Raw genomic sequence first — 26,210 nt, 5'->3', positions numbered from 1 at the left:
ACGCGTTAAAAACAAAAACACCAAAAATGACAGAAATCTTTCCCTTAGTTAGTAAACGCAATCACTTTTGCGCAAACCAATCAAAATACGCTTTTTGCGATTTTCTTTTACCAAACATATGTAGCATAAAAAAAATTGGCCGAAAATGTTAAAAAATTTAGATTTTTACATTTTTTTGGGGAATTTCATATAAAAAAATGTGAAAAATATTGTTATTTTTGCAAAATTGACGCTCTTTTTTTGTTTATAGCGCAAAAAGTAAAAATCGCACAGGTGATCAAATACCACCAAAAGAAAGCTCTGTTTGTGGGAAAAAAAGGACGTCAAATTCGTTTAGGTACAGCGTCGCATGACCGCGCAATTGTCCGTTAAAGTCACGCAGTGCTGAATCGCAAAAAAAACCCTGGTCAGGAAGGGGGTAAAATCTTCTGGGGCTTAAGTGGTTAAAGAATAATTTGTAAACTGCTGGTGGAATTTTATTTCCTCCACCTTCCTTTCTTGCCACAGATCTCCCCCATGGGGAATGATGTCAGTTGTGACTTTCAGTTTCATCTGCTCCGGCGTTGAATGGGGCTGGGTGTCATTACACTGAAAGGGGAAGTACAGTGTAGAAAAATGTACTGAGCTTGCTGCAGCACAAAGGGAAATTCCTCCACACCGAAAGGGACAAGACTTGGCAGAAAGCGGCACAGATTATCATTCTACCGCCTGCCCGCTGACCTGCCAGGGCGACACCGAGGATGGATCAGAAGGATGCAGGTGGGGGGGTCATTCTTCTCACTGTCCAGGGATGATGCTGAGTGTAGGCTGACCCATTGATTTATACAATGTAACTATAGGCAAAATCAAAAATCCCATACTGTATATCATCTAGTCTGTCACCAGTATTTGTAACATAGTTTTATTACCTGTTGATCCTGCTAGTAAGTTTGTTACTTTTCAACCTCCAGACCAAGCTGTCCAGCAAAAAATGGCAGTTAGAGGATTGAGACAAACCATTTATTCTGACAGGGGTGCTTACAACGGACAGCATTTATTTATTTATTTATGTAAACCTTTTATAAGCAAAAAAATAACAAAAAGTAAACCTGTTGCTGCACCTGCTTAAAAAAGTGTCAGTTGGACTTAGGAGTTTACTAATTTATTATAAAAATATTAATAATATTAATGTTAAATTAATATTAATGTATTAATAAATTATAATAATTTATTATTTTATATATTATATATATTTTATGAGATTATATATATTTTGCCTTCCTCTGGATTAACTGTGGGTATTATTTTTTATATATGGAGGTTTTCTATTTGTATGTGGGTGTTTTATTATTATTTTTGTTATTTTTTTTTTTTTAATGTTGGTTGAACTGGATGGACTTGTGTCGTTCTTCAACCAGATTAACTACACTATATTGTCGAAAGTATTGGGACGCCTGCCTTTACACGCACATGAACTTTAATGGCATCCCATTCCTAATCCGTAGGGCTCAATATTGAGTTGCACCTATAACAGCTTCAACTCTTCTGGGAAGGCTGTCCACAAGGTTTAGGAGTGTTTGACCATTCTTCCAGAAGCGCATTTGTGAGATCAGGCACTGATGTGGATGAGAAGGCCTGTCTCGCAGTCTGCACCCTAATTCATCCCAAAGGTGTTCTATCGGGTGTGGGGGCCAGTCAAGCTCCTTCACCCCAAACTCGCTGATCCATGTCTTTATGGACCTTGCTTTGTGCACTGGTGTGCAGACATGTTGGAACAGGAAGGGGCCGTCCCCAAACTGTTCCCACAAAGTTGGGAGCATAAAATTGTGCAAAATGTCTTGGTATGCTGATGCCTTAAGAGTTTGGGATGGATAGATGAGCATGTTTGGGATGGAGGAACTTGACTGGCCTGCACTCCGATCTAATTCATCCCTAAGGTGTTCTATCTGGTTGAGGTCAGGACTCTGTGCAGGACAGTCAAGTGCCTCCACCCCAAACTGGCTCATCCATGTCTTTATGGACCTTGCTTTGTGCACTGGTGAGCAGTCATGTTGGGACAGGAAGGAGCCATCCCCAAACTGTTCCCACAAAGTTGGGAGCATGAAATTGTCCAAAATGTCTTGGTATGCTGACACTGCCGGTGCAGTGTCGGCTTCTTCCTAGCGGGATCGGGCAGATGGGTTTGGACTAGGATCCTGAACACGCCTGAGCCCATCTCTAGTGTATGGTCACCTGAAATCAGACTGTAACTTGTGTTATGAGTTTATGAGGGTAAAGACATAGCTGCCAACATTTGAATACATTTGGAGGGGTCGCTTGCTCGTCCCTACCCTTTCCTGACCTGCTGGGCTGCATTCTCGGATAAGGGTCTGGGACGAATTATGAGGGGCATCTCACGCCGTTTTTTAAAAAAATGTTGGCTTGGGGTTCCCCTTAAAATCTATACTAGACCCAAAGGGCCTGGTATGGCTTGGCGGTGGGTGGGGGGGGGGGGGGGGGGAGGGGGGTTTTGGCTTTATGACTCACACTCCATTCATTTAACATTTTTGTATTGCTGACAATGGTATTGTATTGCCGGCAATTTAAATGTAATTTTTTTTTTTCTTTAGAAATGTCAGTTTTGCTGCAGCAGGTTCTATACATGGTACATATGCGCCACTTTACAGGCAGACTAAGGGTACCCCCCAGGCACTATATTTAAAGGAATTTTTCTTTTTTATTGTTTCATTTTAAGCATCATTAAAATCAGTGCTCCTGTCAAAAAGAATCTTTTTAAAAAAATATTTTCGCATTGATGTCCCCCAGGGCAGTACCTGGACCCCCATACCCTTTTTATGGCCAATAAGTTGCATATAAGCCTTCAAAATGGGCACTTTTGATTTTTCAAGATCGGGTCCCATAGACTTTAATAGGGTGCGCGGTTCGGGTCCAAACTTTTCGAGAGTTCTGGTGCAAACTGAACCGGGGGGGGGGGGGGCTTTGGCCCAACTCTACCTACGACCAGTGACTGGTTGAGTCAGTCCAGCGTGGTCTTCAACCCTAACGATTCACTCTTTTATGGCACTCTTCCGGGTACAGTATATATTATTCTATATATTTTGACATACAGTATAGCAAGTTTGTTGAACTTTTCTGAAATTTTTTATGAGTTACACGGCTGCTTTTCCTGCGAATCGCACTAAAAGGAGAAGTTATGGATTGACTAAAAAAAAACTTCTATTTTGCACTATATAAAGCTATGAACATCCAGGGTGCAAACCACTCTGGTGCAGAGTACCATAATTGTTACACAATACTGGGTTCCTGATTCTTCATCTGTGTTATTTAGTGCTTATAAATACTGTAAATCTATAAAACCTATTCTATTTGTATCACTCTGATCAGATGTGTAACCTTAGGTGGGCACAGCCTAGGTAGCTGTTCATAGCCCTGGTGCCCTTTGGCACTGTGTGGCCCTTAGGGCCCCTGCAGACAACAATTTCTTGTTTGGTTCTTATTTAAAGGCTAAGGTCACTCTGATCAGATATGTAACCTTGGGTGGGCACAGCCTAGGTAGCTGTCCATGGCCCTGGTGCCCTTTGGCACTGTGTGGCCCTTAGGGCCCCTGCAGACAACAATTTAATTTTTGGTGCTTATTTAAAGGCTAAGGTCACTCTGATCAGATGTGTAACCTTAGGTGGGCACAGCCTAGGTAGCTGTTCATAGCCCTGGTGCCCTTTGGCACTGTGTGGCCCTTAGGGCCCCTGCAGACAACAATTTATTTTTTGGTGCTTATTTAAAGGCTAAGGTCACTCTGATCAGATGTGTAACCTTGGGTGGGCACAGCCTAGGTAGCTGTCTGTGGCCCTGGTGCCCTTTGGCACTGTGTGGCCCTTAGGGCCCCTGCAGACAACTATTTCTTTTTTGGTGCTTATTTAAAGTCTAAGGTCACTCTGATCAGATGTGTAATCTTGGGTGGGCACAGCCTAGGTAGCTGTTCATAGCCCTGGTGCCCTTTGGCACTGTGTGGCCCTTAGGGCCCCTGCAGACAACAATTTCTTTTTTGGTGCTTATTTAAAGGCTAAGGTCACTCTGATCAGATGTGTAACCTTGGGTGGGCACAGCCTAGGTAGCTGTTCGTAGCCCTGGTGCCCTTTGGCACTGTGTGGCCCTTAGGGCCCCTGCAGACAACTATTTCTTTTTTGGTGCTTATTTAAAGTCTAAGGTCACTCTGATCAGATGTGTAATCTTGGGTGGGCACAGCCTAGGTAGCTGTTCATAGCCCTGGTGCCCTTTGGCACTGTGTGCCCCCTAGGGCCCCTGCAGACAACAATTTCTTTTTTGGTGCTTATTTAAAGGCTTAGGTCACTCTGATCAGATGTGTAACCTTGGGTGGGCACAGCCTAGGTAGCTGTTCGTAGCCCTGGTGCCCTTTGGCACTGTGTGGCCCTTAGGGCCCCTGCAGACAACAATTTCTTTTTTGGTGCTTATTTAAAGGCTAAGGTCACTCTGATCAGATGTGTAACCTTGGGTGGGCACAGCCTAGCTAGCTGTTCATAGCCCTGGTGCCCTTTGGCACTGTGTGGCCCTTAGGGCCCCTGCAGACAACAATTTCTTTTTTTGGTGCTTATTTAAAGGCTAAGGTCACATTTTCCAGAACATAGCCTATTCAGTCCAGGGGCCCCGGAAGTTTTTAAAAATCAATGCAGCTTTGTAAAATGATCATTAATTTTATTCTTTTACCTGTAGGCCATTTTGGGCCCCTCAGAAGCCTGGCCAAAAAAGCTCCTAGTTAGCAATCACATCTTGCCTTATTGCTAGGACGTAAAAACCATTGTATTTCAGTTCTGCAATGCTGGGAGTACGCATCCAATGGTCCCCCCCCCCCCCTGCAGCTGCAGCTTCCGCCAATCACAGCTCCTTGCTGCTTCGGCGATGGGTGGGACTTCCAGGGAATGCAGCTGCAGCCTGTGCCATTGTCCATCGTCCATCTCGGAAGGAAGAAGATGAGAGCACCGTGGGTGGCTCTGTGTGACCGCTTGGGATGTGCGGCTGCAATAACAGCAGGACCAGAGACTGGGCTAGCTATGGGGCTGCAGGGAGCACAGTGATCTCTAACAGTTTCATGTAACATATCCCTAGTCTCTGATAGACATCACATACAATACAGGACCGGCAGTTGAGGGCCTGTATTCTGGGAGCGAAAAAAGAGTGCCAGCTGCAGGGGGGAACCAGGTATAAGGTAAGTATTTCTCCTTATTTCTTACCCCCCTAGACCAGGGGTCTCCAAACTTAATAAACAAAGGGCCAGTTTACCTTCAGCCTTTAGGGGGGTCGGACTGTGGCCATCAGGAGTATAAAATGTTCCAGCATCAATTGGAGTAAACAAAGCCCCATCTTTGGTATCAGTGAGAGGAATTGCGTCCCATTGTTTGTTTTATTAAGTAAAATTGTGCCCCTTCGTTGGTATAGGGGAACCCATCTAGCCCAGGGGGCTATTAAGCTCGAATGGTTCTAGTGCCATATGGCATATAGAACCCACTAGATCCGGTAAGTGACCCAACTTATTCATTCACTCGGGACAAGAAATCGCTAACATGGCCAATCAAGCCTGAGCACGTGCACCTTTGAATTCTGAAGATTCACTTTTCACTAAGGACAATTATCTTTTTTGAACACAAAGTCACCGTTTACTCTGGACTGTTCTTAATTCATTTTTAATACTGTTGATTGTATTTTATCCATAATTTTATATGTTATACACTTAGTCACTTATGCATTTTATGGCACCTATTTAACTATTTATTGGGAATTTTTAATGATTTACATATATTTATTTATTGACATCATTTTATGACCAAATTCTTTTGACCATTAATTCACACTTATCGCAGAGATTGGTGTGGATATTGCTATCCATTAGTTATTACCCTGAAGATAGTTGCTCAATCAAGTCTTCGCTTCAGAGACTTTACCTTAAATTCATCTAGTGGCAAGGTGGCTGCATCTTCAGATAGGAGTCCTTTTAACTGTGAATAGTTCAGTTCTGGAGTATCCACTCTATCTCTTCTCCCATCCCTATTTAAAATAAAAACAACAAAAACCACTACAACTCCTAGACTGATTATTGACTGAACCGGAAAGTAAAGTGTTAAGTTGAGCATGCAGTTGCTAATGGTAACCCAGAGGGATCCTAAAAGGTGAAGAATTCAGCAGCCCTCAAGCGGGCAGTGCTACAAAAGTATATAATTAAACTGTATTATTAAAAATGTCAGTGAGGTCTTCTCACCCACCTTAGAGGAAAGGTCATTACAAACTTTGAGCCCAGAGCATGAGAATCCTGCTACTCAGCTAGAAAGCAAATGTCAAAGCAGTCAAAAAAAAAAAAAAAAAACCTGAAAGTTGCTACTAGCAACAAGGAAATATAGTAATATAATGGCTAAAACATACTGTAAGTGGATCCCTCCCTCCTCCAAATTATTGATTTCAGACCTTCCAGTAAATAATACTGTTAATGCTACAACCTACAAAAAATGTTTAGACAATTGTGCACTCCCAACCTTGTGGTAACAGTATAGGGAAGGTTCTTTTCTGTTCCAGCATGACTGTGCCTCCTGTGTACAATGTCAACTCCATAAAGATATGGTTTGATGAGTCTGGCGTGGAGCAACTTGAGTGGCCTTCTGAGAGCCCTGACCTCAACCCTACTGAACACCTTTGGAATGAACTGAAACGAGCCAAGTGTTCTCATCCAACATCTCCATGAAGGCATGGTTTGATGTGAAGGAACTTGAGTGTCCTGTACAAAGCCTTGACCTCAACCCTACTGATCCCCTTTAAAATAACTGAAATCATAAAGACATGGTTTATTGAGTGAGTTTGGTGTGGAGGAACCTGAGTGTCCTACACAGAGTCCTAACTATATAACAACTCTGGGATGAATTGGAACAAGCAATGTCTTTTCAACCAACTGCTCCATAAGGACATAGTTTGATGAGTTTTGTGAGGAGGAACACAAGTGGCTTGCACAGAGCCTTGACTTCAACCCTACTGAACACTCTTGAGTTGAATTAGAATAAGCCAGGTCTTCTCAATCAACACCTCCATAAAGACATGGTCTGATGAGTTTGATGTGGGGGAACTCAAGTGACCTTCAGATCCCTGACCTCAACCCTACTGAAAACCTTTGGGATGAATTGGAACAAGCCAGATCTTCTCACCTAAAATCACCATAAAGACATGGTTTGATGAGTTTGGTGTGGGGGAACTCGAGTGACCTGCATAGACCCCTGACCTCAGGGGCTGACTGGCAACTTTCGGCCCAGGGGGCAAGTACGCTCTGTCCTTGTCTTCATCTCACACTCAGTAGGTCAGCAATGGGGACATTTTACTTCTCTTTACCAGGAATCCTTTATGGAATGTCTGTGGCAGAAGCAATGCAGCCTTTTCAGGGGGCATCAGAGAGGCCCGGGGGGCAATTGCCCCCCTGGCCCAGTCCTCCCCTGCCTGACCTCAACCCCACGGATCACCTTTGGAATGAATTGGAACCATAAAGACATGGTTTGATGAGTTTGGTGTGGAGGAAACTGTGTATCCTACACAGAGCCCTAACCTTAGCTCTATATAACAACTTTGGGATGAATTGGAACAAGCAATGTCTTTTCAACCAACTGCTCCATAAGGACATAATTTGATGAGTTTTGTGAGGAGGAACACAAGTGGCTTGCACAGAGCCTTGACTTCAACCCTATTGAACGCCCTTGAGGTGAATTAGAATAAGCCAGGTCTTCTCAATCAACACCTCCATAAAGACGTGGTTTGATGAGTTTAATGTGGAAGAACTCAAGTGACCTTCAGATCCCTGACCTCAATCCTAATGAAAACCTTTGGAATGAATTGGAACAAGCCAGGTCTTCTCACCTAAAATCACCATGAAGACATGATTTGATGAGTTTGGTGTGGGGGAACTCGAGTGACCTGCACAGAGCCCTGACCTCAGGGGCTGACTGGCAACTTTTGGCCCAGAGGGCAAGTACAAACCAGAGGCCCATGGTGCAGCGACAATGCCCCCCTCCCTCTCTCCCTCTTCCAGGCCTCCTCCTGACCCCCATTCCAGGCTGAAGCTCCCCTCCAGGTACTCTCTACTTACCAACGGAATCCTGGCTTCGGACCTGGCCATCAGCAGGCAGTTGGGGGGAGCTGGGACAGCTCAGTTGGAGCTGCCTGGGGGAGGAGAGTCTCCAGTGGGGCATGGAACCGGCCTCTGCTCAGACACAGTTTACACCATCCATGCTGGGGAGGGGGCCTACGCTCTGTCCTTGTCTTCATCCCGCACTCAGTAGGTCAGCAATGGGGACATTTTACTTCTCTTTACCAGGAATCCTTTATGGAATGTCTGTGGCAAAAGCAATGCAGCCTTTTCAGGGGGCATCAGAGAGGCCTGGGGGGCAATTTCCCCGCTGGCCCAGTCCTCCCCTGCCTGACCTCAACCCCCACGGATCACCTTTGGAATGAATTGGAACCATAAAGACATAGTTTGATGTGTTTGGTATGGAGGAACTCAAGTGGCCTGCACAAAGCCCTGACCTGTTGATTGGGAGCCAGGTCTATTCATACAACATCAGTTCCTGCCCTCACAAATGCTCTTATGGCAGAATGGACACAAATTCCCACAAACACACCCCAAAATCTTGTGGAAAGCCTTCTCAAAAGAGTGGAGGCTGCTAAAGCCACTAATGGCACTTTTCCACTGCAAGTACCGGCTCGGCTCTACTCGGCCCTGCTTGGCCCGGTTTGCTTTTCCACTGCTGGTACCGCATGGTACGGTGTTGGAACGGTTCAGTACGGTGCGGTATGGTTTGCTTTTCCACTAAAGTAGTACTAAAGTTAAGTGGGTAGGATGTGGGTGGGATAACAACGATTCTCTGACCAATCAGTGGCTAGTAGTGACTGCATGCAGAGGATTGTGGGATATGGTACCGGGTATGGTACCTCTTGGAACCACAATCGAGGTGGTACTGTTTTTGAGAGCTGTACCGTTCGGTTCCATGCAGTGGAAAAGCGCCGCCGTACCGAACCGTTCCTACATTATACCATGCGGTACCAGCAGTGGAAAAGCACAAAAGCGAGCCGAACCGTTCGGTTCCATGCAGTGGAAAAGCGCCATAAGAAGGGCTAATTCCATAATAATGGCCATGGTTTTGGAATGGAATGCCCACCAAGCTCATACAAGTGTGATGGTCAGGTGTCTACAGACTGTTGGCTGGATAGTGCATCTCTTTTGTAATAATTATTACGTAATAATAAAAAATAACTGATAACACAGATTCAGTTGCAGCAATCCTTTGCCTGTGGTTAGTGTGACGCCACATATTTGTATTAGTCGGCTGTTTTTGTGACTCGCCGATGTTGTAAGCCTCCCCTGATTCAGAGTTTGGTATGGAAGAAAATGTGACATGTAGTTCCTTGTTTGCTTAATTTCTAACATTATGGGAATCTATTGTTCATCTTACACACATGGTTCAGGCCATTCTTGGGTAATTCATATGTAGGGTAATGGTCGTGCAGTACATAAAGGAAAGTTTTTCTGTGCGCATGCTTCCAGGAATGCGGTCTGCTTAAAGTACATGAACTTTCCAGCATACATCAAGGTACAAAGATCCTGACAGTATTCAGATTGCAAGTCTGTACCTGCTGCACGGTAATTGTGCTTTGCTGTTTCATTAATGGGTCAAAGATTGTAATAACAAAAGATATTATACAGGAATATACAGTTAAAGAGGAAGTAAACCCTCCTCTGACACTTGTACCTATAGGTGATCCTATGATAACGCTTACCTATAGGTACTGTAAATATCTCCTAAACATGTACCGTTTAGGAGATATTTACCTTACATGCAGCCAGTGACGTCACTGGCGCATGCGCTCTGAAGGAACGGCCGCTGGTGCCGTTCCTTCAGAGCTCCATGCCGTGACAGTCGGCTCCCGCGCGCGTGCGGGAATGAACGCGCGTGCGCGGGAATGAACGTCACCACGGCTCCGGCCGCGATCCCGGAAGACGGGCGACTGGACATGTCGCCCGTCATGCAGGTAAGCGGACAGCACGGCGGGGGCTCGTTCTAAGGTAAGTATTGCATAATGAGCTAGTATGCGATGCATACTAGCTCATTATGTGTTTCTCTTGCAGGTGGCAAAAAAAATAAAATGTTGGGGGTTTACAACCTCTTTAAAGCGGATCTTCACTGCATCTAAACACTACAAACCAAAAACTCTATGTAACCACTTGGCGACTAGCCGCGACAGTTATACGGCAGCAGGTTCCCGCAAATCGCTGTACCTGTACAGCGGTTCGCAGGAGCTATTCTGAGGGCGCACGCGTGCCGCCGGAGATGCGCGTTAGCGCCCACTCGCCATTGAAGAAGCTAAAGCGAGGGGCTGGTGGCGGTGATTGCTGCCGGGCACCCGCGATCGCTCCCCGTGAAGAAAGAATGGCGGTCTACTGTTGTAAACACAGCAGACCTTTGTTCTCTCTGCTATCAACACAGAGCTCCTGTGTTCCTGCTATTTAGGATCACAGGTCTCTGTGTTGATATTACAAGCCCACCCCCACAGTTAGAAAGCACCCCCTAGGGCAGTGATGGCGAAACTTGGCACTCCAGATGTTTTGGAACTATATTTCCCATGATGCTCAGCTACACTGCAGAGGCATGAGCATCATGGGAAATGTAGTTCCAAAACATCTGGGATGCCAAGGTTCGCCATCACTGCCCTAGGGACCGCGACCAAGTGAAATATTCTATTTCACTATATAATCAGTTTGTCGCTGACCTAATGGGGGCGGGCGTGCTCCTCCGGCAGCACGTTCGCACCCCCAGGAGGTACAGGTACGGCAGTTCACGCAGCCGAGCCAGCCTGCTGCAGTATATCTGCAGTTGGCAGTCGGCAAGAGGTTAAACAATCAATTCACATGCTTACAAAAAGCATACTGATAGGAGGAGAGCACTCATCACTGTGCTGCTTCTCCTTTCACTGTCCATTCACAGGCCAGGGGTGGTTCTAGGATGACCTGCGTTTAGAGGGATTGGGTTGAATGACACTGGCCATCAGACTAAGGACCTCTAGTGGCAGAAAGAAGTGCTGTGGGAAGAAATCTGGACCGAAAACACAATATTGCTGCAAAAGCTGCAAATGGAACTCACAATGCCCCTCTAAATTAAGACTGAGATCTCCCCGCCGGTTGCAGTGAAGGGAGCTGGCGCCAGTGCACCATTCAGAGGTGTAAGAGCATTATCATAAAGAAGAAAGGGTGCTTCCCACTGACCCAGTGCATTAGTATGTATATGAATGTAGCCTCAGCCAGCGTTGCTCCAGCCATGTCCCCCTGACATGTTTCGCCCCACGCCCCAGTGAATGGAACGATGCTGGCTGAGGCCACATTCATATACATACTAATGCACTGGGTCAGTGGGCGACACCCTTTATTTTCTTTTATATTGCTGCAAAAGATGATATTCTATCTTTTACCACCTGCCGTAGATATATTCGCGGAAGCGCTCCTGGGGGTGCCCGCCCCCCATTAGGAAGCAGGGAAGCCGATCCACGGGACTGGCGGCTGCGATTGCCGCCAGGCACCCGCGATCGCTCCCCACTGAGATAGAATAATGGTCTGCTGTTGTAATCACAGCAGACCGTTGTTCTCTCTGGAATGAACACAGAGAGTTTGTGATCCTTCTATATAGGATCACAGGTCTCTTTGTTGATTCCACAAGTCCCTCCCCCATACAGTTAGAAAGCACCCCTTAGGCTCACATTTAACCCTTTTATCACCCACAATGTTAACCCCTTCCCTGCCAGTGTCATTATTACAGTAACAGTGCATATTTTTAGTACTTATTACTGTAGTAATGTCACTGGTCCCCCCCAAAAGTGTCAAAAATGTCAGTTAGGGGTCCAATCTGTCCGCTGCAATGTTGCAGTCCCTCTACAAATCGCAGATTGCTGCCATTACTAGCAAAAATAAATGAAAAAAAATGACATAAATCTATCCCCTAGTTTGTCGACGCAAACCAACCAAACTAAAAACCAAACTTTTGCGCAAACCAATCAAAATACGCTTATTGGAATTTTTTTTACCAAAAATATGTAGCAAAAAACAAATTGGCCTAAAAGGATGAAAAAATTAGATTTTTAAATTTTTTTGGGCAATATTATATAGCAGAAAGTGAAAATATATTTTTTTTTCCAGAATTGTCGCTCTTTTTTTGTTTATAGCGCAAAAAATAAAAAAATTGCACAGGTGATCAAATACCACCAAAAGAAAGCTCTATTTGTGGGGAAAATAGGACGTCAATTTTATATAGATACAGTGTCGCACGACCGTACAATTGTCAGTTAAACTAACGCAGTACCAAATCGCTAAAAATGTCCTGGTCATTAAGGGGGTAAAACCTTCCGGTCCAGAAGTGGTTAAAGAGCTATTGATTTTGATCTTATTATTATTGGCTGGAGTTCTGCTTTAAAGCAGTTGTAAAGTTTTTTGTTTTGATATTTTCCTGCTGTATGCAATGCTATTGCACAAAGCAGCCCTGAACCTTTTCTTCTGGAGCCCCCCACCCCCCCCCCCCACTGGCGACCTTGGCTCCTCCTCTTCTGTGTCTGCCTCCATAGCAAACCACTTGCTATGCTAGCTCCCCAGCTTGCTCCTGAGCTGAGCTATGTGCATCCACAGACACACACAGCACGGCTCAGCCTCACCCCCTGCTCCCTCACAGGATTTGATGGACAGCAGCAGGAGCCAATGGCCGGAGCTGCTGTCTCTGTGCCTGCGAGGAGAAAGAGAGACCAATGCCACTGCAGACGGGCACAGGTTGGTAAATAGGGAGGGGAGAGGAAAATACAACTACTGGGACATTTTTTACCCCAATGCAGGAAATACATTAACCTTAGGCAGGGCCGGGACAAGGGATGGGCTCCCTGGGCACTGTGGTATCATGTGAGGTGGGGGGAGGGGGAGGGGGGGGGCACCATAAGGAGATTGGGGGGGGGGAAGGGGATTTGTATTGGGAAGGGGAATCAGGGGGTAAGAATTGTTCTAGGAGGGCCAAATTGGGGAGGTGTGCTAGGGATGGTGATTTGGGGGGGACTTGTATTGGGAGGAGTGATGGGGGAAGAGGATTTGTGGCTTGTGCCAGGAGGGGGGGATTTGGGGGGGGGGATTTGTGCTATAAAAGTAATATGGCAGAGGGGAAATTTCTTTTTGGGGGGTGGGCAGGGGGATTTGTGCTAGTAGGGATGAATGGGGGGGATTTGTGCTCGGATGGATATATGTGTGTGTGTGTGGGGGGGGGGGGGGTGTATGCTAGGGTGGGGAATTGGGGAAGGGGAATTTGTGCTGGGAGGGGGGATTTGGAGTGGGGAGAGAGGATTTATGCTTAGAGGGGAAATTTGAAGGGTAAAGGATTTGTGCTAGGATGGGGACATTTTTTTTGTGGGGTAGATTTGTGCTAGGGGCATAGGCAGAGAGGGAGGATTTGAGCTGGGGGGGGGGGGGCAAAGATCTGTGCTGGGAGGGGGGAATTCAGCAGGGGGCAGATTTGTATTGGGAGGAGGGGGAATTCATGCATGATCAATTTTTTCTTTTTTTGGAGGGAGGGGATTTTTGCTGACTCTAGATGACCTTTTTCCGGCACTGACCCTAGGTGCTCACTTCTGCGCGTGGCTGCGGGAATCGCATAGATTCCCGTACCGGCATACCACCTGCAGCGAAAACGCACTGCTCTGCGGAAACGCGTGGGGCTGTCATTCATTCTGAATGGCACCCCCACACATGTTAAATTGTAGTGCGTGTGTGGAACTGCAGGAAATTGCATGGTCAAAAAGACCATGCGATCTCCCTGTGGCCGCATTTTTGAAAGGTGCATGCACCTTTTTTTGCGGAATCGCAGGCATGGCAACCCATTCATTTGAATAAGCTGCCGTGCCTGTGCAAACGTGGCAAGCACAAAAGGAATACTTGAGAACCTTGCGCCATGGATTAATTGGATTAATTATGGATTAAGAACCACTTTAAGGCCAATGTGAAAAAAATAATAATATAATATATATATATATATATATATATATATATATATATATATATATATATATATACCTGTATAATAAAAAATGTATAAAAAAAAATATTAAAAAATAAATATTTTTTATTCTTTTTAGATTCCCCAAGGAACCGGGGATATGGAACTATTGCAAGGACCAATAATGACAGTGACAGAACCTACCTGGATGAAAAGATTTCTGTTCCCACCACATACACAGTAAGCACAATCATCGTATCTGTAATATTCTAAGCAGCCACTGAACATCTTGACATCCATAGGTGTGCACACAGGGTGTGTCAGGTCTGCCTGGGCACACCCTAAGTACCCTGTGGTGGGCAGATTCCTCTGTTCAAATCTGTGATATTTCACCAAAGCCCCCCAACCGGGGCTCCTAAAAACATTGCATAAAATTAACAAAAATAAAACTTCAAAAAAATACTAAAAATGAAAACTACTGACACCGTCCTCTGCCCTACTGACACCATCCACTGCTCCACTGACCCCGTCCTCTGCTCTACTGACACCGTCCTCTGCTCTACTGACCCCGTCCTCTGCTCTACTGACCCCATCCTCTGCTCTACTGACCCCGTCCTCTGCTCCACTGACCCCGTCCTCTGCCCTACTGACACCATCCACTGCCCTACTGACACCGTCCTCTGCTCTACTGACACCATCCATTGACATTATCCACTAATGTACTGACACTGTCCACTGCCCTACTGACACCCTCCACTGCTCTACTGACACCCTCCACTGCTCTACTAACACCCTCCACTGCCCTACTGACACCATCCACTGCTGTACTGACTACGTCTTCTGCTCTACTGACCCTGTCCTCTTCCCTACTGACACCATCCTCTGCTCCATTGACCCCGTCCTCTGCCCTACTGACACCATCCTCTGCCCTCATGACACCATCCTCTGCCCTACTGACACCATTCTCTGCCCTACTGACACCGCCCACTGCCCTACTGACACCGCCCACTGCCCTACTGACACCGTCCACTGCTCTACTGACACCATCCACTGCCCTACTGACACCATCTTCTGCTACACTGACCCGTCCTCTGCCCTACTGACACCGTCCTCTGCTCTACTGACACCGTCCTCTGCTCCACTGACCCCGTCCTCTGCTCTACTGACCCTGTCCTCTTCCCTACTGACACCATCCTCTGCTCCATTGACCCCGTCCTCTGCCCTACTGACACCATCCTCTGCCCTCATGACACCATCCTCTGCCCTACTGACACCATTCTCTGCCCTACTGACACCGCCCACTGCCCTACTGACACCGCCCACTGCCCTACTGACACCGTCCACTGCTCTACTGACACCATCCACTGCCCTACTGACACCATCTTCTGCTACACTGACCCGTCCTCTGCCCTACTGACACCGTCCTCTGCTCTACTGACACCGTCCTCTGCTCCACTGACCCCGTCCTCTGCTCCACTGACCCTGTTCTCTGCCCTCCTGACACCATCCACTGCCCTACTGACCCCGTCCTCTGCTCCACTGACCCCGTCCTCTGCTCCACTGACCCCGTCCTCTGCCCTACTGACACCCTCCACTGCCCTACTGACACCGTCCTCTGCTCCACTGACCCCGTCCTCTGCCCTACTGACACCCTCTAAACAACAAACAAACACAGGGGCGCACAGGCCTAGTGCATTATCCTTTGGTTGGTTTATTAAAAATAAGAAGATTAAAAATACTCACAAACGAGTTTCTTGGTTAAAAGCATATCATGTAAGGAACGCAGTCCTCAGTAGTATGATCCGAGGGTAAGTTATCCCTTGAGTTAGTAGTGGCTAACGCGTTTCGAGGGTTAGCCTCTTCCTCAGAGCCTCTGAGGAAGAGGCTAACCCTCGAAACGCGTTAGCCACTACTAACTCAAGGGATAACTTACCCTCGGATCATACTACTGAGGACTGCGTTCCTTACATGATATGCTTTTAACCAAGAAACTCGTTTGTGAGTATTTTTAATCTTCTTATTTTTAATAAACCAACCAAAGGATAATACACTAGGCCTGTGCGCCCCTGTGTTTGTTTGTTGTTTACAGTATTTCCAGACTTCCCTGGTCGTGTAAAGGGCAGCAAGGCCGCAGCATTTTTTCCTGGGTTGTCGCATCCACAGCTCCAGAAACAGTGGAAAGACCTTAACGAGGTGGACTAGAAGCTACACCTCTCTGAGCGCAGGGAACTGGTGCTTTGCACCTTAAAACTTGTTTTGCTACTGACACCCTCCACTGCCCTACTGACACCCTCCACTGTCCTACTGACACCGTCCTCTGCTCCACTGACCCCGTCCTCTGCTCCACTGACCCCGTCCTCTGCCCTCCTGACACCATGCACTGCTAAAAATCACAATAAGCGTATCTTGATTGGTTTGCGCAAAAGTTATCGCGTCTACAAACTACGGGAAAGAGTTCTCGTTTTTATTTATTTATTTATTTTTACTAGTAATGGCGGCGAACTGCTATTTTTAGTGGGACTGCGACATTGCGGCGGACAGATCGGACCCCTAACTGATATTTTTGACACTTTTGGGGGGGACCAGTGACATTACTACAGTAATCAGTGCTAAAAATATGTACTGTTACTGTAACATTGACACTGGCAGGAAAGGGGGTTAATGTAGGGGTGATCAAAGAGTTAAATGTGAGCCTAGGGGGTGTTTTCTAACTGAATGGGGGAGGGACTTGTGAAATGATCATAGAGACCTGTGATCCTATATAGAAGGATCACAGGGGCTCTGTGATCATTCCAGGGAGAAGAACGGTCAGCTGTGTTTACAACAGCTGCCCGTCGTTCTCTCTCAGCGGGGAGCGATCGCGAGTGGCCGGCGGCCCAGCAGCAAGCGCGTGACTGCCGTAGGGCTATGTCGGTCCCTGCAGGAGGGCCAGCCTGCCACAGTAAATGTGCGGCGGGCGGTCCGGAAGGAGTTAAATAAAGATATGTGTTTTCCGGTGCATTTTTGGTGCTTTTAGGTGCGTTTTTGATGCATTTTACAGCATTCCAGTACAGTCCAGTGCAGGGAAAATGCAGCATGTTCTACTTTTTTTTTCTGGAACTGGAACTGACCGCACTGGTGTGAACTATGACATTAACCACCAGCTGTCATGGTACACGTGGGTACCAATGACATAGGCAGAGGAAGACGGAGAGTCCTAAGTCAGGGACTTAGGCGCTAAGTTGAGGACTAGGACCTCCAAGGTAGTATTTTCCGAAATACTACCTGTACCTCGAGCCACACCAGAGAGGCAGCTGGAGATTAGGGAAGTTAACGAGTGGCTGAGGAGCTGGTGTAGTAAGGAGGGTTTCGGGTTCCTGGAGAACTGGGCCGACTTCTCAGTCGGTCACCGGCTCTTTGGTAGGGACGGATTGCACCTAAATGGGGTGGGTGCAGCCGTACTGGGTGAGAGGATGGCCAAAAAGTTAGAGGGGCTTTTAAACTAGGGAATGGGGGGGAGGGTACAGATTTAGAATTAGCCAGTGGAAAGCAAGTTTCAGAGGGCAGAAATGGGGGCATTAGCGGTAGGGATTTCGGAGCTCCTAAACCCAGGGTGGGTATGGGGAAAAATCAAGAGAGCAGCCTAAAAACATCAAACGAGGATAAATGTAACCGATCAAAATTACGAGGCTTGTATACCAATGCCAGAAGCCTGGCCAACAAGATGGGAGAGCTGGAGCTGCTGATGTTTGAGGAGGACTTAGATTTTGTGGGGATAACTGAGACTTGGTTCGACAGCTCTCATGACTGGATGGCGACCATTCAGGGGTATTCCCTTCATTGCAGGGATAGAGAGGGTAAAAAAGGGGGAGGGGTATGTCTGTATATTAAGAACAGTATACTGGTAAATATGAGGGATGATATTAATAATGGAGCTATGGACGAGGCAGAATCCCTATGGGTAGAGCTTCAAAGGAAAGGCACGGTGGGGAAGGTAATATTGGGCGTATGCTATAGGCCCCCCAACCAGAGGGAGGAGGGTGAGGCGGACCTCATGTTACAGATAGGATTGGCAGCAAGGATGGGAAATGTCATTATAATGGGGGACTTTAATTATCCTGATATAGACTGGGCAGAAGGAACCGCGCATTCAGCCAAGGCTCGGCAGTTCCTAAATGTTTTGCAGGACAATTTCATGGGTCAGATGGTGAATGCACCGACAAGAAACAATGCAGTACTTGACCTACTGATTACCAACAATACAGACCTGCTCACGGATATAGAAATACGGGACAACTTAGGGAACAGTGACCATAGGTCAATTGGTTTCAGTATTAATTACAGTAATAGGAAACACAAGGGTAATATAAGGACACTGAATTTCAAAAGAGCCAATTTCCCTAAACTGCGCTCGCTGCTAGAAAATATCAAATGGGATAGAACCCTGGGAACAAAGAACACGGAGGAAAAATGGGAGTGCTTCAAGAGCATACTTAACAAAGGGGTGGGCCAGTGCATTCCACAGGGAAATAAATTAAAAAGAGCAAAACTAAACCCTGGGTGGCTAAACTCCAACATAAAAATGTATATTAGTGCTAAAGAAAAGGCCTTCAAAAAAAACAAGACTGAGGGGTCATTGGCAGCATTTAAGCATTACAAAGAGTGTAATAAGAAATGTAAAGACGAAATTAGGGCGGCTAAAATAGAACACGAGAGACATATAGCGGAGGAGAGTAAAAAGAACCCCAAGAAGTTATTTAAGTATATAAACAGTAAGAAAGCGAGGTCAGAACACATTGGCCCCATAAAAGATGATAAAGGAAAAATGGCCACAGAGGACAGAGAAAAGGCGGAAGTGTTAAATAATTTCTTTTCTTCAGTCTTCACAAAGGAATCGGGGGGCTACACGAACCCAGCTTGTAAGGCCGAACTAAATAATACACCTCAGGAAGTGCCGCCATGGCTAACAGAGGATAGACTTAGAGCTAAACTAGAGAAACTTAACATAAATAAATCCCCGGGACCGGATGGCTTGCACCCGAGGGTTCTTAATGAGCTCAGCCAGGTGATTGCCAGACCATTATTCTTGATCTTTAAGGATAGTTTACAGACGGGTATGGTGCCAGCTGATTGGAAAAAAGCCAACGTGGTACCAATATTTAAAAAGGGGCCGAGATATATCCCGGGTAACTATAGGCCGGTCAGCCTAACATCAGTAGTCTGCAAAATTTTGGAGGGGATGATAAGGGACCACATACAAGACTTTAGTAATGAAAACGGTATTATAAGTAGTAATCAGCATGGATTCATGAAAAATCGTTCATGCCAAACCAATCTATTAACCTTCTACGATGAAGTGAGCTGCCACCTAGATAAAGGTAAGCCTGTGGATGTGGTGTATCTGGACTTTGCAAAGGCCTTTGACACCGTTCCCCACAAACGCTTACTGTACAAACTAAGGAAGGTAGGTATGGATCATAAGGTGAGTACCTGGATAGAGAACTGGCTCCAGGGTAGAGTCCAGAGGGTGATGATTAATGGGGAGTACTCGGATTGGGCGGGTGTGGAAAGTGGGGTCCCCCAGGGTTCGGTCCTGGGACCAATCCTGTTTAATTTATTCATAAATGATCTAGAGGAGGGGATATCTAGTACAATCTCAGTATTTGCAGATGATACTAAATTAGGCATGCCAATATCTTCTATGCAGGATGTGGAAACCTTGCAAGAGGACCTGAACAAAATAACGGGGTGGGCAACTACATGGCAGATGAGATTTAATGTTGAAAAATGTAAAGTAATGCACTTGGGGGCCAGAAACCAGAAAGCAAGCTACTCACTAGGGGGGGAACCTCTGGGTGAGTCTAGGATGGAAAAGGACTTGGGGGTACTGGTAGACAACAGGCTTGGCAGTGGCATGCAATGCCAAGCCGCCGCAAGCAAAGCCAACAGAATACTGGGATGTATAAAAAAGGGGATTCACTCCAGAAATAAAGAGATTATTCTCCCACTCTACAAGACTCTGGTCCGGCCACATCTGGAGTATGCTGTCCAGTTCTGGGCACCGGTCCTCAGGAAGGATGTGCTGGAACTGGAGAAAGTCGGTTTAACGCGGTTTAACCTTAAAGTGCGTAAGGGGTTCTTCACTGTAAGAGCGGTAAGGATGTGGAATTCTCTTCCACAAGCAGTCGTATCAGCAGGGAGCATTGATAGTTTCAAAAAACTATTAGATGGACACCTTAAAGACCACAACATAGAGGGGTATACAATGTACGGTTAATAGCAAACACACACACACATCATAGGTTGAACTGGATGGACTGATGTCTTTTTTCAACCTCACTAACTATGTAACTATGTAACCACTTTACCCCCGCTCACTGTGCCTCTACTGCGGCACAGTGGCTCGTTCCCTTCCAGCGACGTAGACCTACGTCACTGGACTCCTCCCCTTGTGGGCGGCGATCGCCCGCCTCTGGAGGCTCGCTCCCACTGTATTCATTCACAGCGGGAGTCGGGCCAGGGAAGGAGCGGCGGCGATCGCCGCCCCTCTTCCCCGATCATCGGGGAATCGAGTCTGGAGATCCGCCCGCTTGTGTAAACAAAGTGGGCGGATCTCCTAAGTGACAGGGAGTGACAGATCGGAGTGTTCAGCATAGCTGAACCTGCGATCTGTCCCTGTGTCACAAAGTCACCTCCCCCCACACACGTCAGTAAGCACCAGGCATATATTAACCCCTCCCTCTCCAATAAAATTAACCACTTCCCTGCCAGTGTCATTTTTAAAGTAACAGTGCATATTTATAGCACTAATTACTGTAGTAATGTCACTGGCACCCCCAAAAGTGTCAAAAATGTCAGTTAGGGGTCCGATCTGTCCGCCGCAATGTCGCAGTCCCGCAAAAAAAATCGCAGATCGCCGCCATTACTCGTTAAAAAAAAACACCAAAAATGACAAAAATCTTTCCCTTAGTAAACGCAATAACTTTTGCGCAAACCAATCAAAATACGCTTATTGTGATTTTTTTTTTACCAAACATAGGTAGCAGAAAACAAATTGGCCAAAAATTTAAAAAAATTTTGATTTTTACATTTTTTTCGGGGGGAATTTCATATAAAAAAATGTGAAAAATATTGTTATTTTTTCAAAATTTACGCTCTTTTTTTGTTTATAGCGCAGAAAGTAAAAATCGCACAGGTGATCAAATACCACCAAAAGAAAGTTATGTTTGTGGGAAAAAAAGGACCTAAATTTAGTTTGTGTACCGCGTCGCGCGACCGCGCAATTGTCAGTTAAAGTCGCACAGTGCCGAATCGCAAAAAGTGGCCTGGACGTAAGACAGCAAAATCCTCCGGTGGTAAAGTGGTTAAAAACCATATAACCTACTTTCCATGTCTTTTTAAAGCAGAAGAAAATCGCACTGGACTACATGTGATGTGATTTGGCCCTAAAGAGAGGAAGGAGTCATATAAATGTAGGAAATGTTGAGTCATTACGTACAGAACATAATTTAGTAACAAGGCTGGGAAATTGGTTATCAGCAGTGGATAAATAAGGAAACTGGAAACCGCTTTATAGAACAGTGCCAGGGACATTTATAACACTTTACTTCACTTCTTCAATTCCTGGCAGCCAGCTAAATATACAGATATGGGAACAAAGACAGAAGATTTTTAATTTGAGTTTAATTTGAAAGCTGAACTCCGGACATAACTTTAATTTCATTATTTTCCACAATAGCCACAAAGGATATAAATCCACTTTGTGTGCACTAAATGCCTCTACAATCCCAGATATTACCCAGCAGGCTCCACCCACTACAGGCTGCCTGCAGAAAACTACAGGAGGAGGCGGAGACAAGACCGGTCACCCTGCACAGGAAGAGAGGGCAGCAGTGAGTGGTCTTTAGTAAAGGAGGTCTCACACTGGATTACTGCACAGATCTGGTGGAAATACACAAAGCACACCGAGATCCAAGAAGAATACACATGACCAATTAATTTAGATAATATTTGCTTATCCCCAAGTTCAGTTTAGCTTAAGGTTGCTCTCCCCAGTTGCATTTATCTGTGAAATTACACTATATTACCAAAAGTATTGGGACGCCTGCCTTTACACGCACATGAACTTTAATGGCATCCCAGTCTAAAGCCTAGTACACACGCACCGATTGTTGGCCGTGAATTTTCGGCCAACGTCCGATCGGCCGATTGTCGGCTTGTTAGTATGATCCTTACGACAACCGACTGTGACTTTTCGGCCGAACAAAATCTGGTGTGCATGCTATAAAATTTTTGTTGGCCGTCACCAGAACGGCCGATTGTTCTTCAGTCAGTACAGATTTCGGCCGACAAAAATGTGATGAGCAAGACTGGGCATGCTCAGAGAAGAAAAAACACACGGAAAGTAAACCAGAACATGACATCACTTCTGCAGTTGGTTGTTGTTGGCCGACAAAATTTGTGTACAGTCTAGAGCACATTTCAACCAACACAACAACACTGGACAAAAGACAGCCGATCGGTCGGCCAACAATCGGTGCGTGTGTACGAGGCTTTAGTCCGTAGGATTCTATATTGAGTTGGCCCACCCTTTGCAGCTATAACAGCTTCAACTCTTCTGGGAAGGCTGTCCACAAGGTTTAGGAGTGTCTATGGGAATGTTTGACCATTCTTCCAGAAGCGAATTTGTGAGGTCGGGCACTGATGTTGGACGAGAAGGCCTGGCTCGCAGTCTGTGCTCAAAGGTGTTCTATCGGGTTGAGGTCAGGAATCTGTGCAGGCCAGTAAAGTCCCCCCCCCCAAACTCACTTATCCATGTCTTTATGGACCTTGCTTAGTGCACTGGTCCAAATCATTTGGTGGAGGGGGGATTATGGTGTGGGGTTGTTTTTCAGGGGTTGGGCTTGGCCCCTTAGTTCCAGTGAGGGGAACTCTTAAGGCGTCAGCATACCAAGACATTTTGGACAATTTCATGCTCCCAACTTTGTAGAAACAGTTTGGAGATGGCCCCTTCCTGTTCCAACATGACTGCGCACCAAAATACATTTGGTAGTATAGTGTATATTATCATTTTTATTTTTATATGATATATTTATTTTATAATTTAATAATTAATATTATATTATATCTTCCTTTGTAACTAATTAATTAATATATTATATATTTATATATTGTATTCAAGTAAAGCGCCACATTATTAACCACTTGCCGACCGCCGCAAGTACATATACTGCGGCGGTCAGCCCCTCACAGGCAAAGTGACGTACCGGTACGTCACTAGCCTGTGAGGCTCTGGGGAGCGAGCGCACGCCGCCCGAGGCGCGCTCCCGCTCGGTCACGGACCCCCCCCGCGCATGTGAGCGGCGGACCCGATGTCCACCGCTCACCCACGATCGTCCGTGACAGCAGGAGAAAGGCAGGCGGCTAGTGTAAACAAGCCGCCTGTCATTCTCCCCTGTGTAGAAACAGTGATCATACGGTTCTACTATGTAGGACCATTGATCATTGTTCCTACACCTCAAGCCACAGCCAATCACAGTTAGAATCACGCCCCTAGGGACACACACAGCCCCTCCCTCTCAAATAAAGTTAACCCCTTCACTACCAGTGTATTTTTACAGTAACAGTGCATATGTATAGCACTTATACTGCAGTAATGTCACTGGTAACCCCAAAAATGTCAGTCAAGGGTCCGATCTGTTCGCCCCAATGTCGCAGTACCACAAAAAAATCGCAGATCGCCGCCATTACGCATTAAAAAAAAAATGACAAAAATCTTTCCCTTTGTTAGTAAACGCAATAACTTTTGCGCAAACCAATCAAAATACGCTTTTTGCGATTTTTTTTTACCAAACATATGTAGCATAAAACAAATTGGCCGAAAATGTTAAAAAATTTTGATTTTTACATTTTTTTTTGGGGCATTTCATATAAAAACATGTAAAAAATATTGTTATTTTTGCAAAATTGACGCTCTTTTTTTGTTTATAGCGCATAATAAAAAAATCGCACAGGTGATCAAATACCACCAAAAGAAAGCTCTGTTTGTGGGGAAAAAAGGACATCAAATTCGTTTAGGTACAGCGTCGCACGACCGCGCAATTGTCCATTAACCACTTTACCACTAGAGGATTTTGCTGTCTTACGTCTGAGCCACTTTTTGCGATTCGGCGCTGTGCGAATTTAACTGAAAATTGCGCGGTCGTGTGACGCCATACCCAAACAAAATTTACGTCATTTTTTTCCCACAAACAGAGCTTTCTTTTGGTGGTATTTGATCACCTGTGCGATTTTTACTTTTTGCGCTATAAACAAAAAAAGAGCGTACATTTTGAAAACATAACAATATTTTTCACATTTTTTTATATGAAATTCCCCCCCCAAAAAAATGTAAAAATCTAAATTTTTTTACATTTTTGGCCAATTTGTTATCTGCTACATATGTTTGGTAAAAAAAAATCACAATAAGCGTATTTTGATTGGTTTGCGCAAAAGTTATCGCGTCTACTAACTAAGGGAAAGATTTCTGTCATTTTTGGTGTTTTTTTTTTTTTTTTAACGAGTAATGGCGGCGATCTGCGTTTTTTTTTTTTTTGCGGGACTGCGACATTGCGGCGGACAGATCGGACCCTTGACTGACATTTTTGACACTTTTGGGGGTACCAGTGACATTACTGCAGTAATCAGTGCTATACATATGCACTGTTACTGTAAAAATGACACTGGCAGGGAAGGGGTTAATTTTATTGGAGAGGGAGGGGTTAATGTATGCCTGGTGCTTACTAACGTGTTTGGGTGGAGGTGACTGAGTGACACAGGGACAGATCACAGGTTCAGCTATGCTGAACCCTGCAATCTGACCCTGCCTGTCACTTAGGAGATCCGCCCGCTTGTGTTTACACAGGCGGGCGGATCTCCACACTAGATCCCCGGCGATCGGGGAAGAGCAGTGGCGATCGCCGCTGCTCCTCCCCTGGCCCGACTCCCGCTGTGACTGAACACAGCGGGAGCTTGGCTCCGGCGGCGCGCGTGCGCCGCCGAGAAAGGGGAGCGTAGGTCTACGTCGCCAGACGATAACCAACCGCTTTGCCGCAGTAGTGCTCGAGTGAGCAGACGGCAAGTGGTTAAAGTCACGCAGTGCCGAATCGCAAAATACCCCCTGGTCAGGAAGGGGGTAAAATCTTCCGGGGCTTAAGTGGTTATGCCTCATGCTCGGTGGACCTTCCGTAACAGGGGGTCTAAAGCTCTGGTAAGGAGATTACCTTATTTATGCACGTGGTGATCGTCAGGATTGTATCTTCACTCACTGTATTGGAATTTACTTGTATTTATTTCTGCACCTCAGCATCTGTTTCTGACGGACTTCATGGACTTTGCTCACTCATTGTCATTTAGGGCCGTTTAATAATGTGGCGCTGTACTTGAATACAATTGCTTTATGGTCTGATAATACCTTTGTACTGGCAGCCTTTGCTCATGTTAGTGTATTGAGCGCAGCTATCTTCCATTTTTTGTTTGTATATATTTATATATGTTTATATTTATATTTTTATTTTATTTATATTCAGTTTTATTTGCATTTTATTCACTGATTTTTTTTTTTTTTTCCACTCAGCCCGGCTTCAGCTTTCGCAAGCTCTGGGCATTTACTGGGCCCGGGTTCTTAATGAGTATCGCCTATCTGGATCCTGGAAATATCGAATCGGACCTGCAGTGCGGGGCAGTTGCTGGATTCAAGGTATCTAGAACAGATATTATAAAAAAAAGAAAATGGAAGAGGTGGTGTTAGCCAATACGTTTTTGTGTATGTACAGTATCTCACAAAAGTTAGTACACCCCTCACATTTTTGTAAATATTTTATTCTATCTTTTCATGTGACAACACTGAAGAAATGACACTTTGCTACAATGTAAAGTAGTGAGTGTACAGCTTGTATAACAGTGTAAATTTGCTCTTGGCCACTGTGCTGCAGCTCAGTTTCAGGGTCTTGGCAATCTTCTTTTAGCCCAAACCATCTTTATGTAGAGCAACAATTCTTTTTTTCAGATCCTCAGAGAGTTCTTTGCCATGAGGTGCCATGTTGAACTTCCAGTGACCAGTATGAGAGAGTGAGAGCGATAACACCAAATTTAACACAGCTCCCCATTCACACCTGAAACCTTGTAACACTAACGAGTCACATGACACAGGGGAGGGAAATG

General features: G+C 45.6%; 1 protein-coding gene across 1 annotated transcript in view; it reads left to right on the top strand.

Annotated features, from left to right (window-relative positions):
• Positions 1 to 635: 635 nt before the first annotated feature.
• The window catches only part of SLC11A1 (solute carrier family 11 member 1), a 93,962-nt gene continuing 68,387 nt past the window's right edge, over positions 636 to 26,210 (top strand). The window contains exons 1-3 of the mRNA XM_082260101.1: positions 636 to 759; positions 14,170 to 14,270; positions 25,624 to 25,746. Coding sequence (XP_082116227.1) covers positions 741 to 759; positions 14,170 to 14,270; positions 25,624 to 25,746 — 243 coding nt within the window. The 5' untranslated portion in view covers positions 636 to 740. The remainder of the gene's footprint in view (positions 760 to 14,169; positions 14,271 to 25,623; positions 25,747 to 26,210) is intronic.

This window comes from Pelophylax lessonae (assembly GCF_965119305.1).
Source record: "Pelophylax lessonae genome assembly, chromosome: 6".
Taxonomy (NCBI): domain Eukaryota; kingdom Metazoa; phylum Chordata; class Amphibia; order Anura; family Ranidae; genus Pelophylax; species Pelophylax lessonae.
This window is presented reverse-complemented; position numbering and strand designations above follow the sequence as displayed.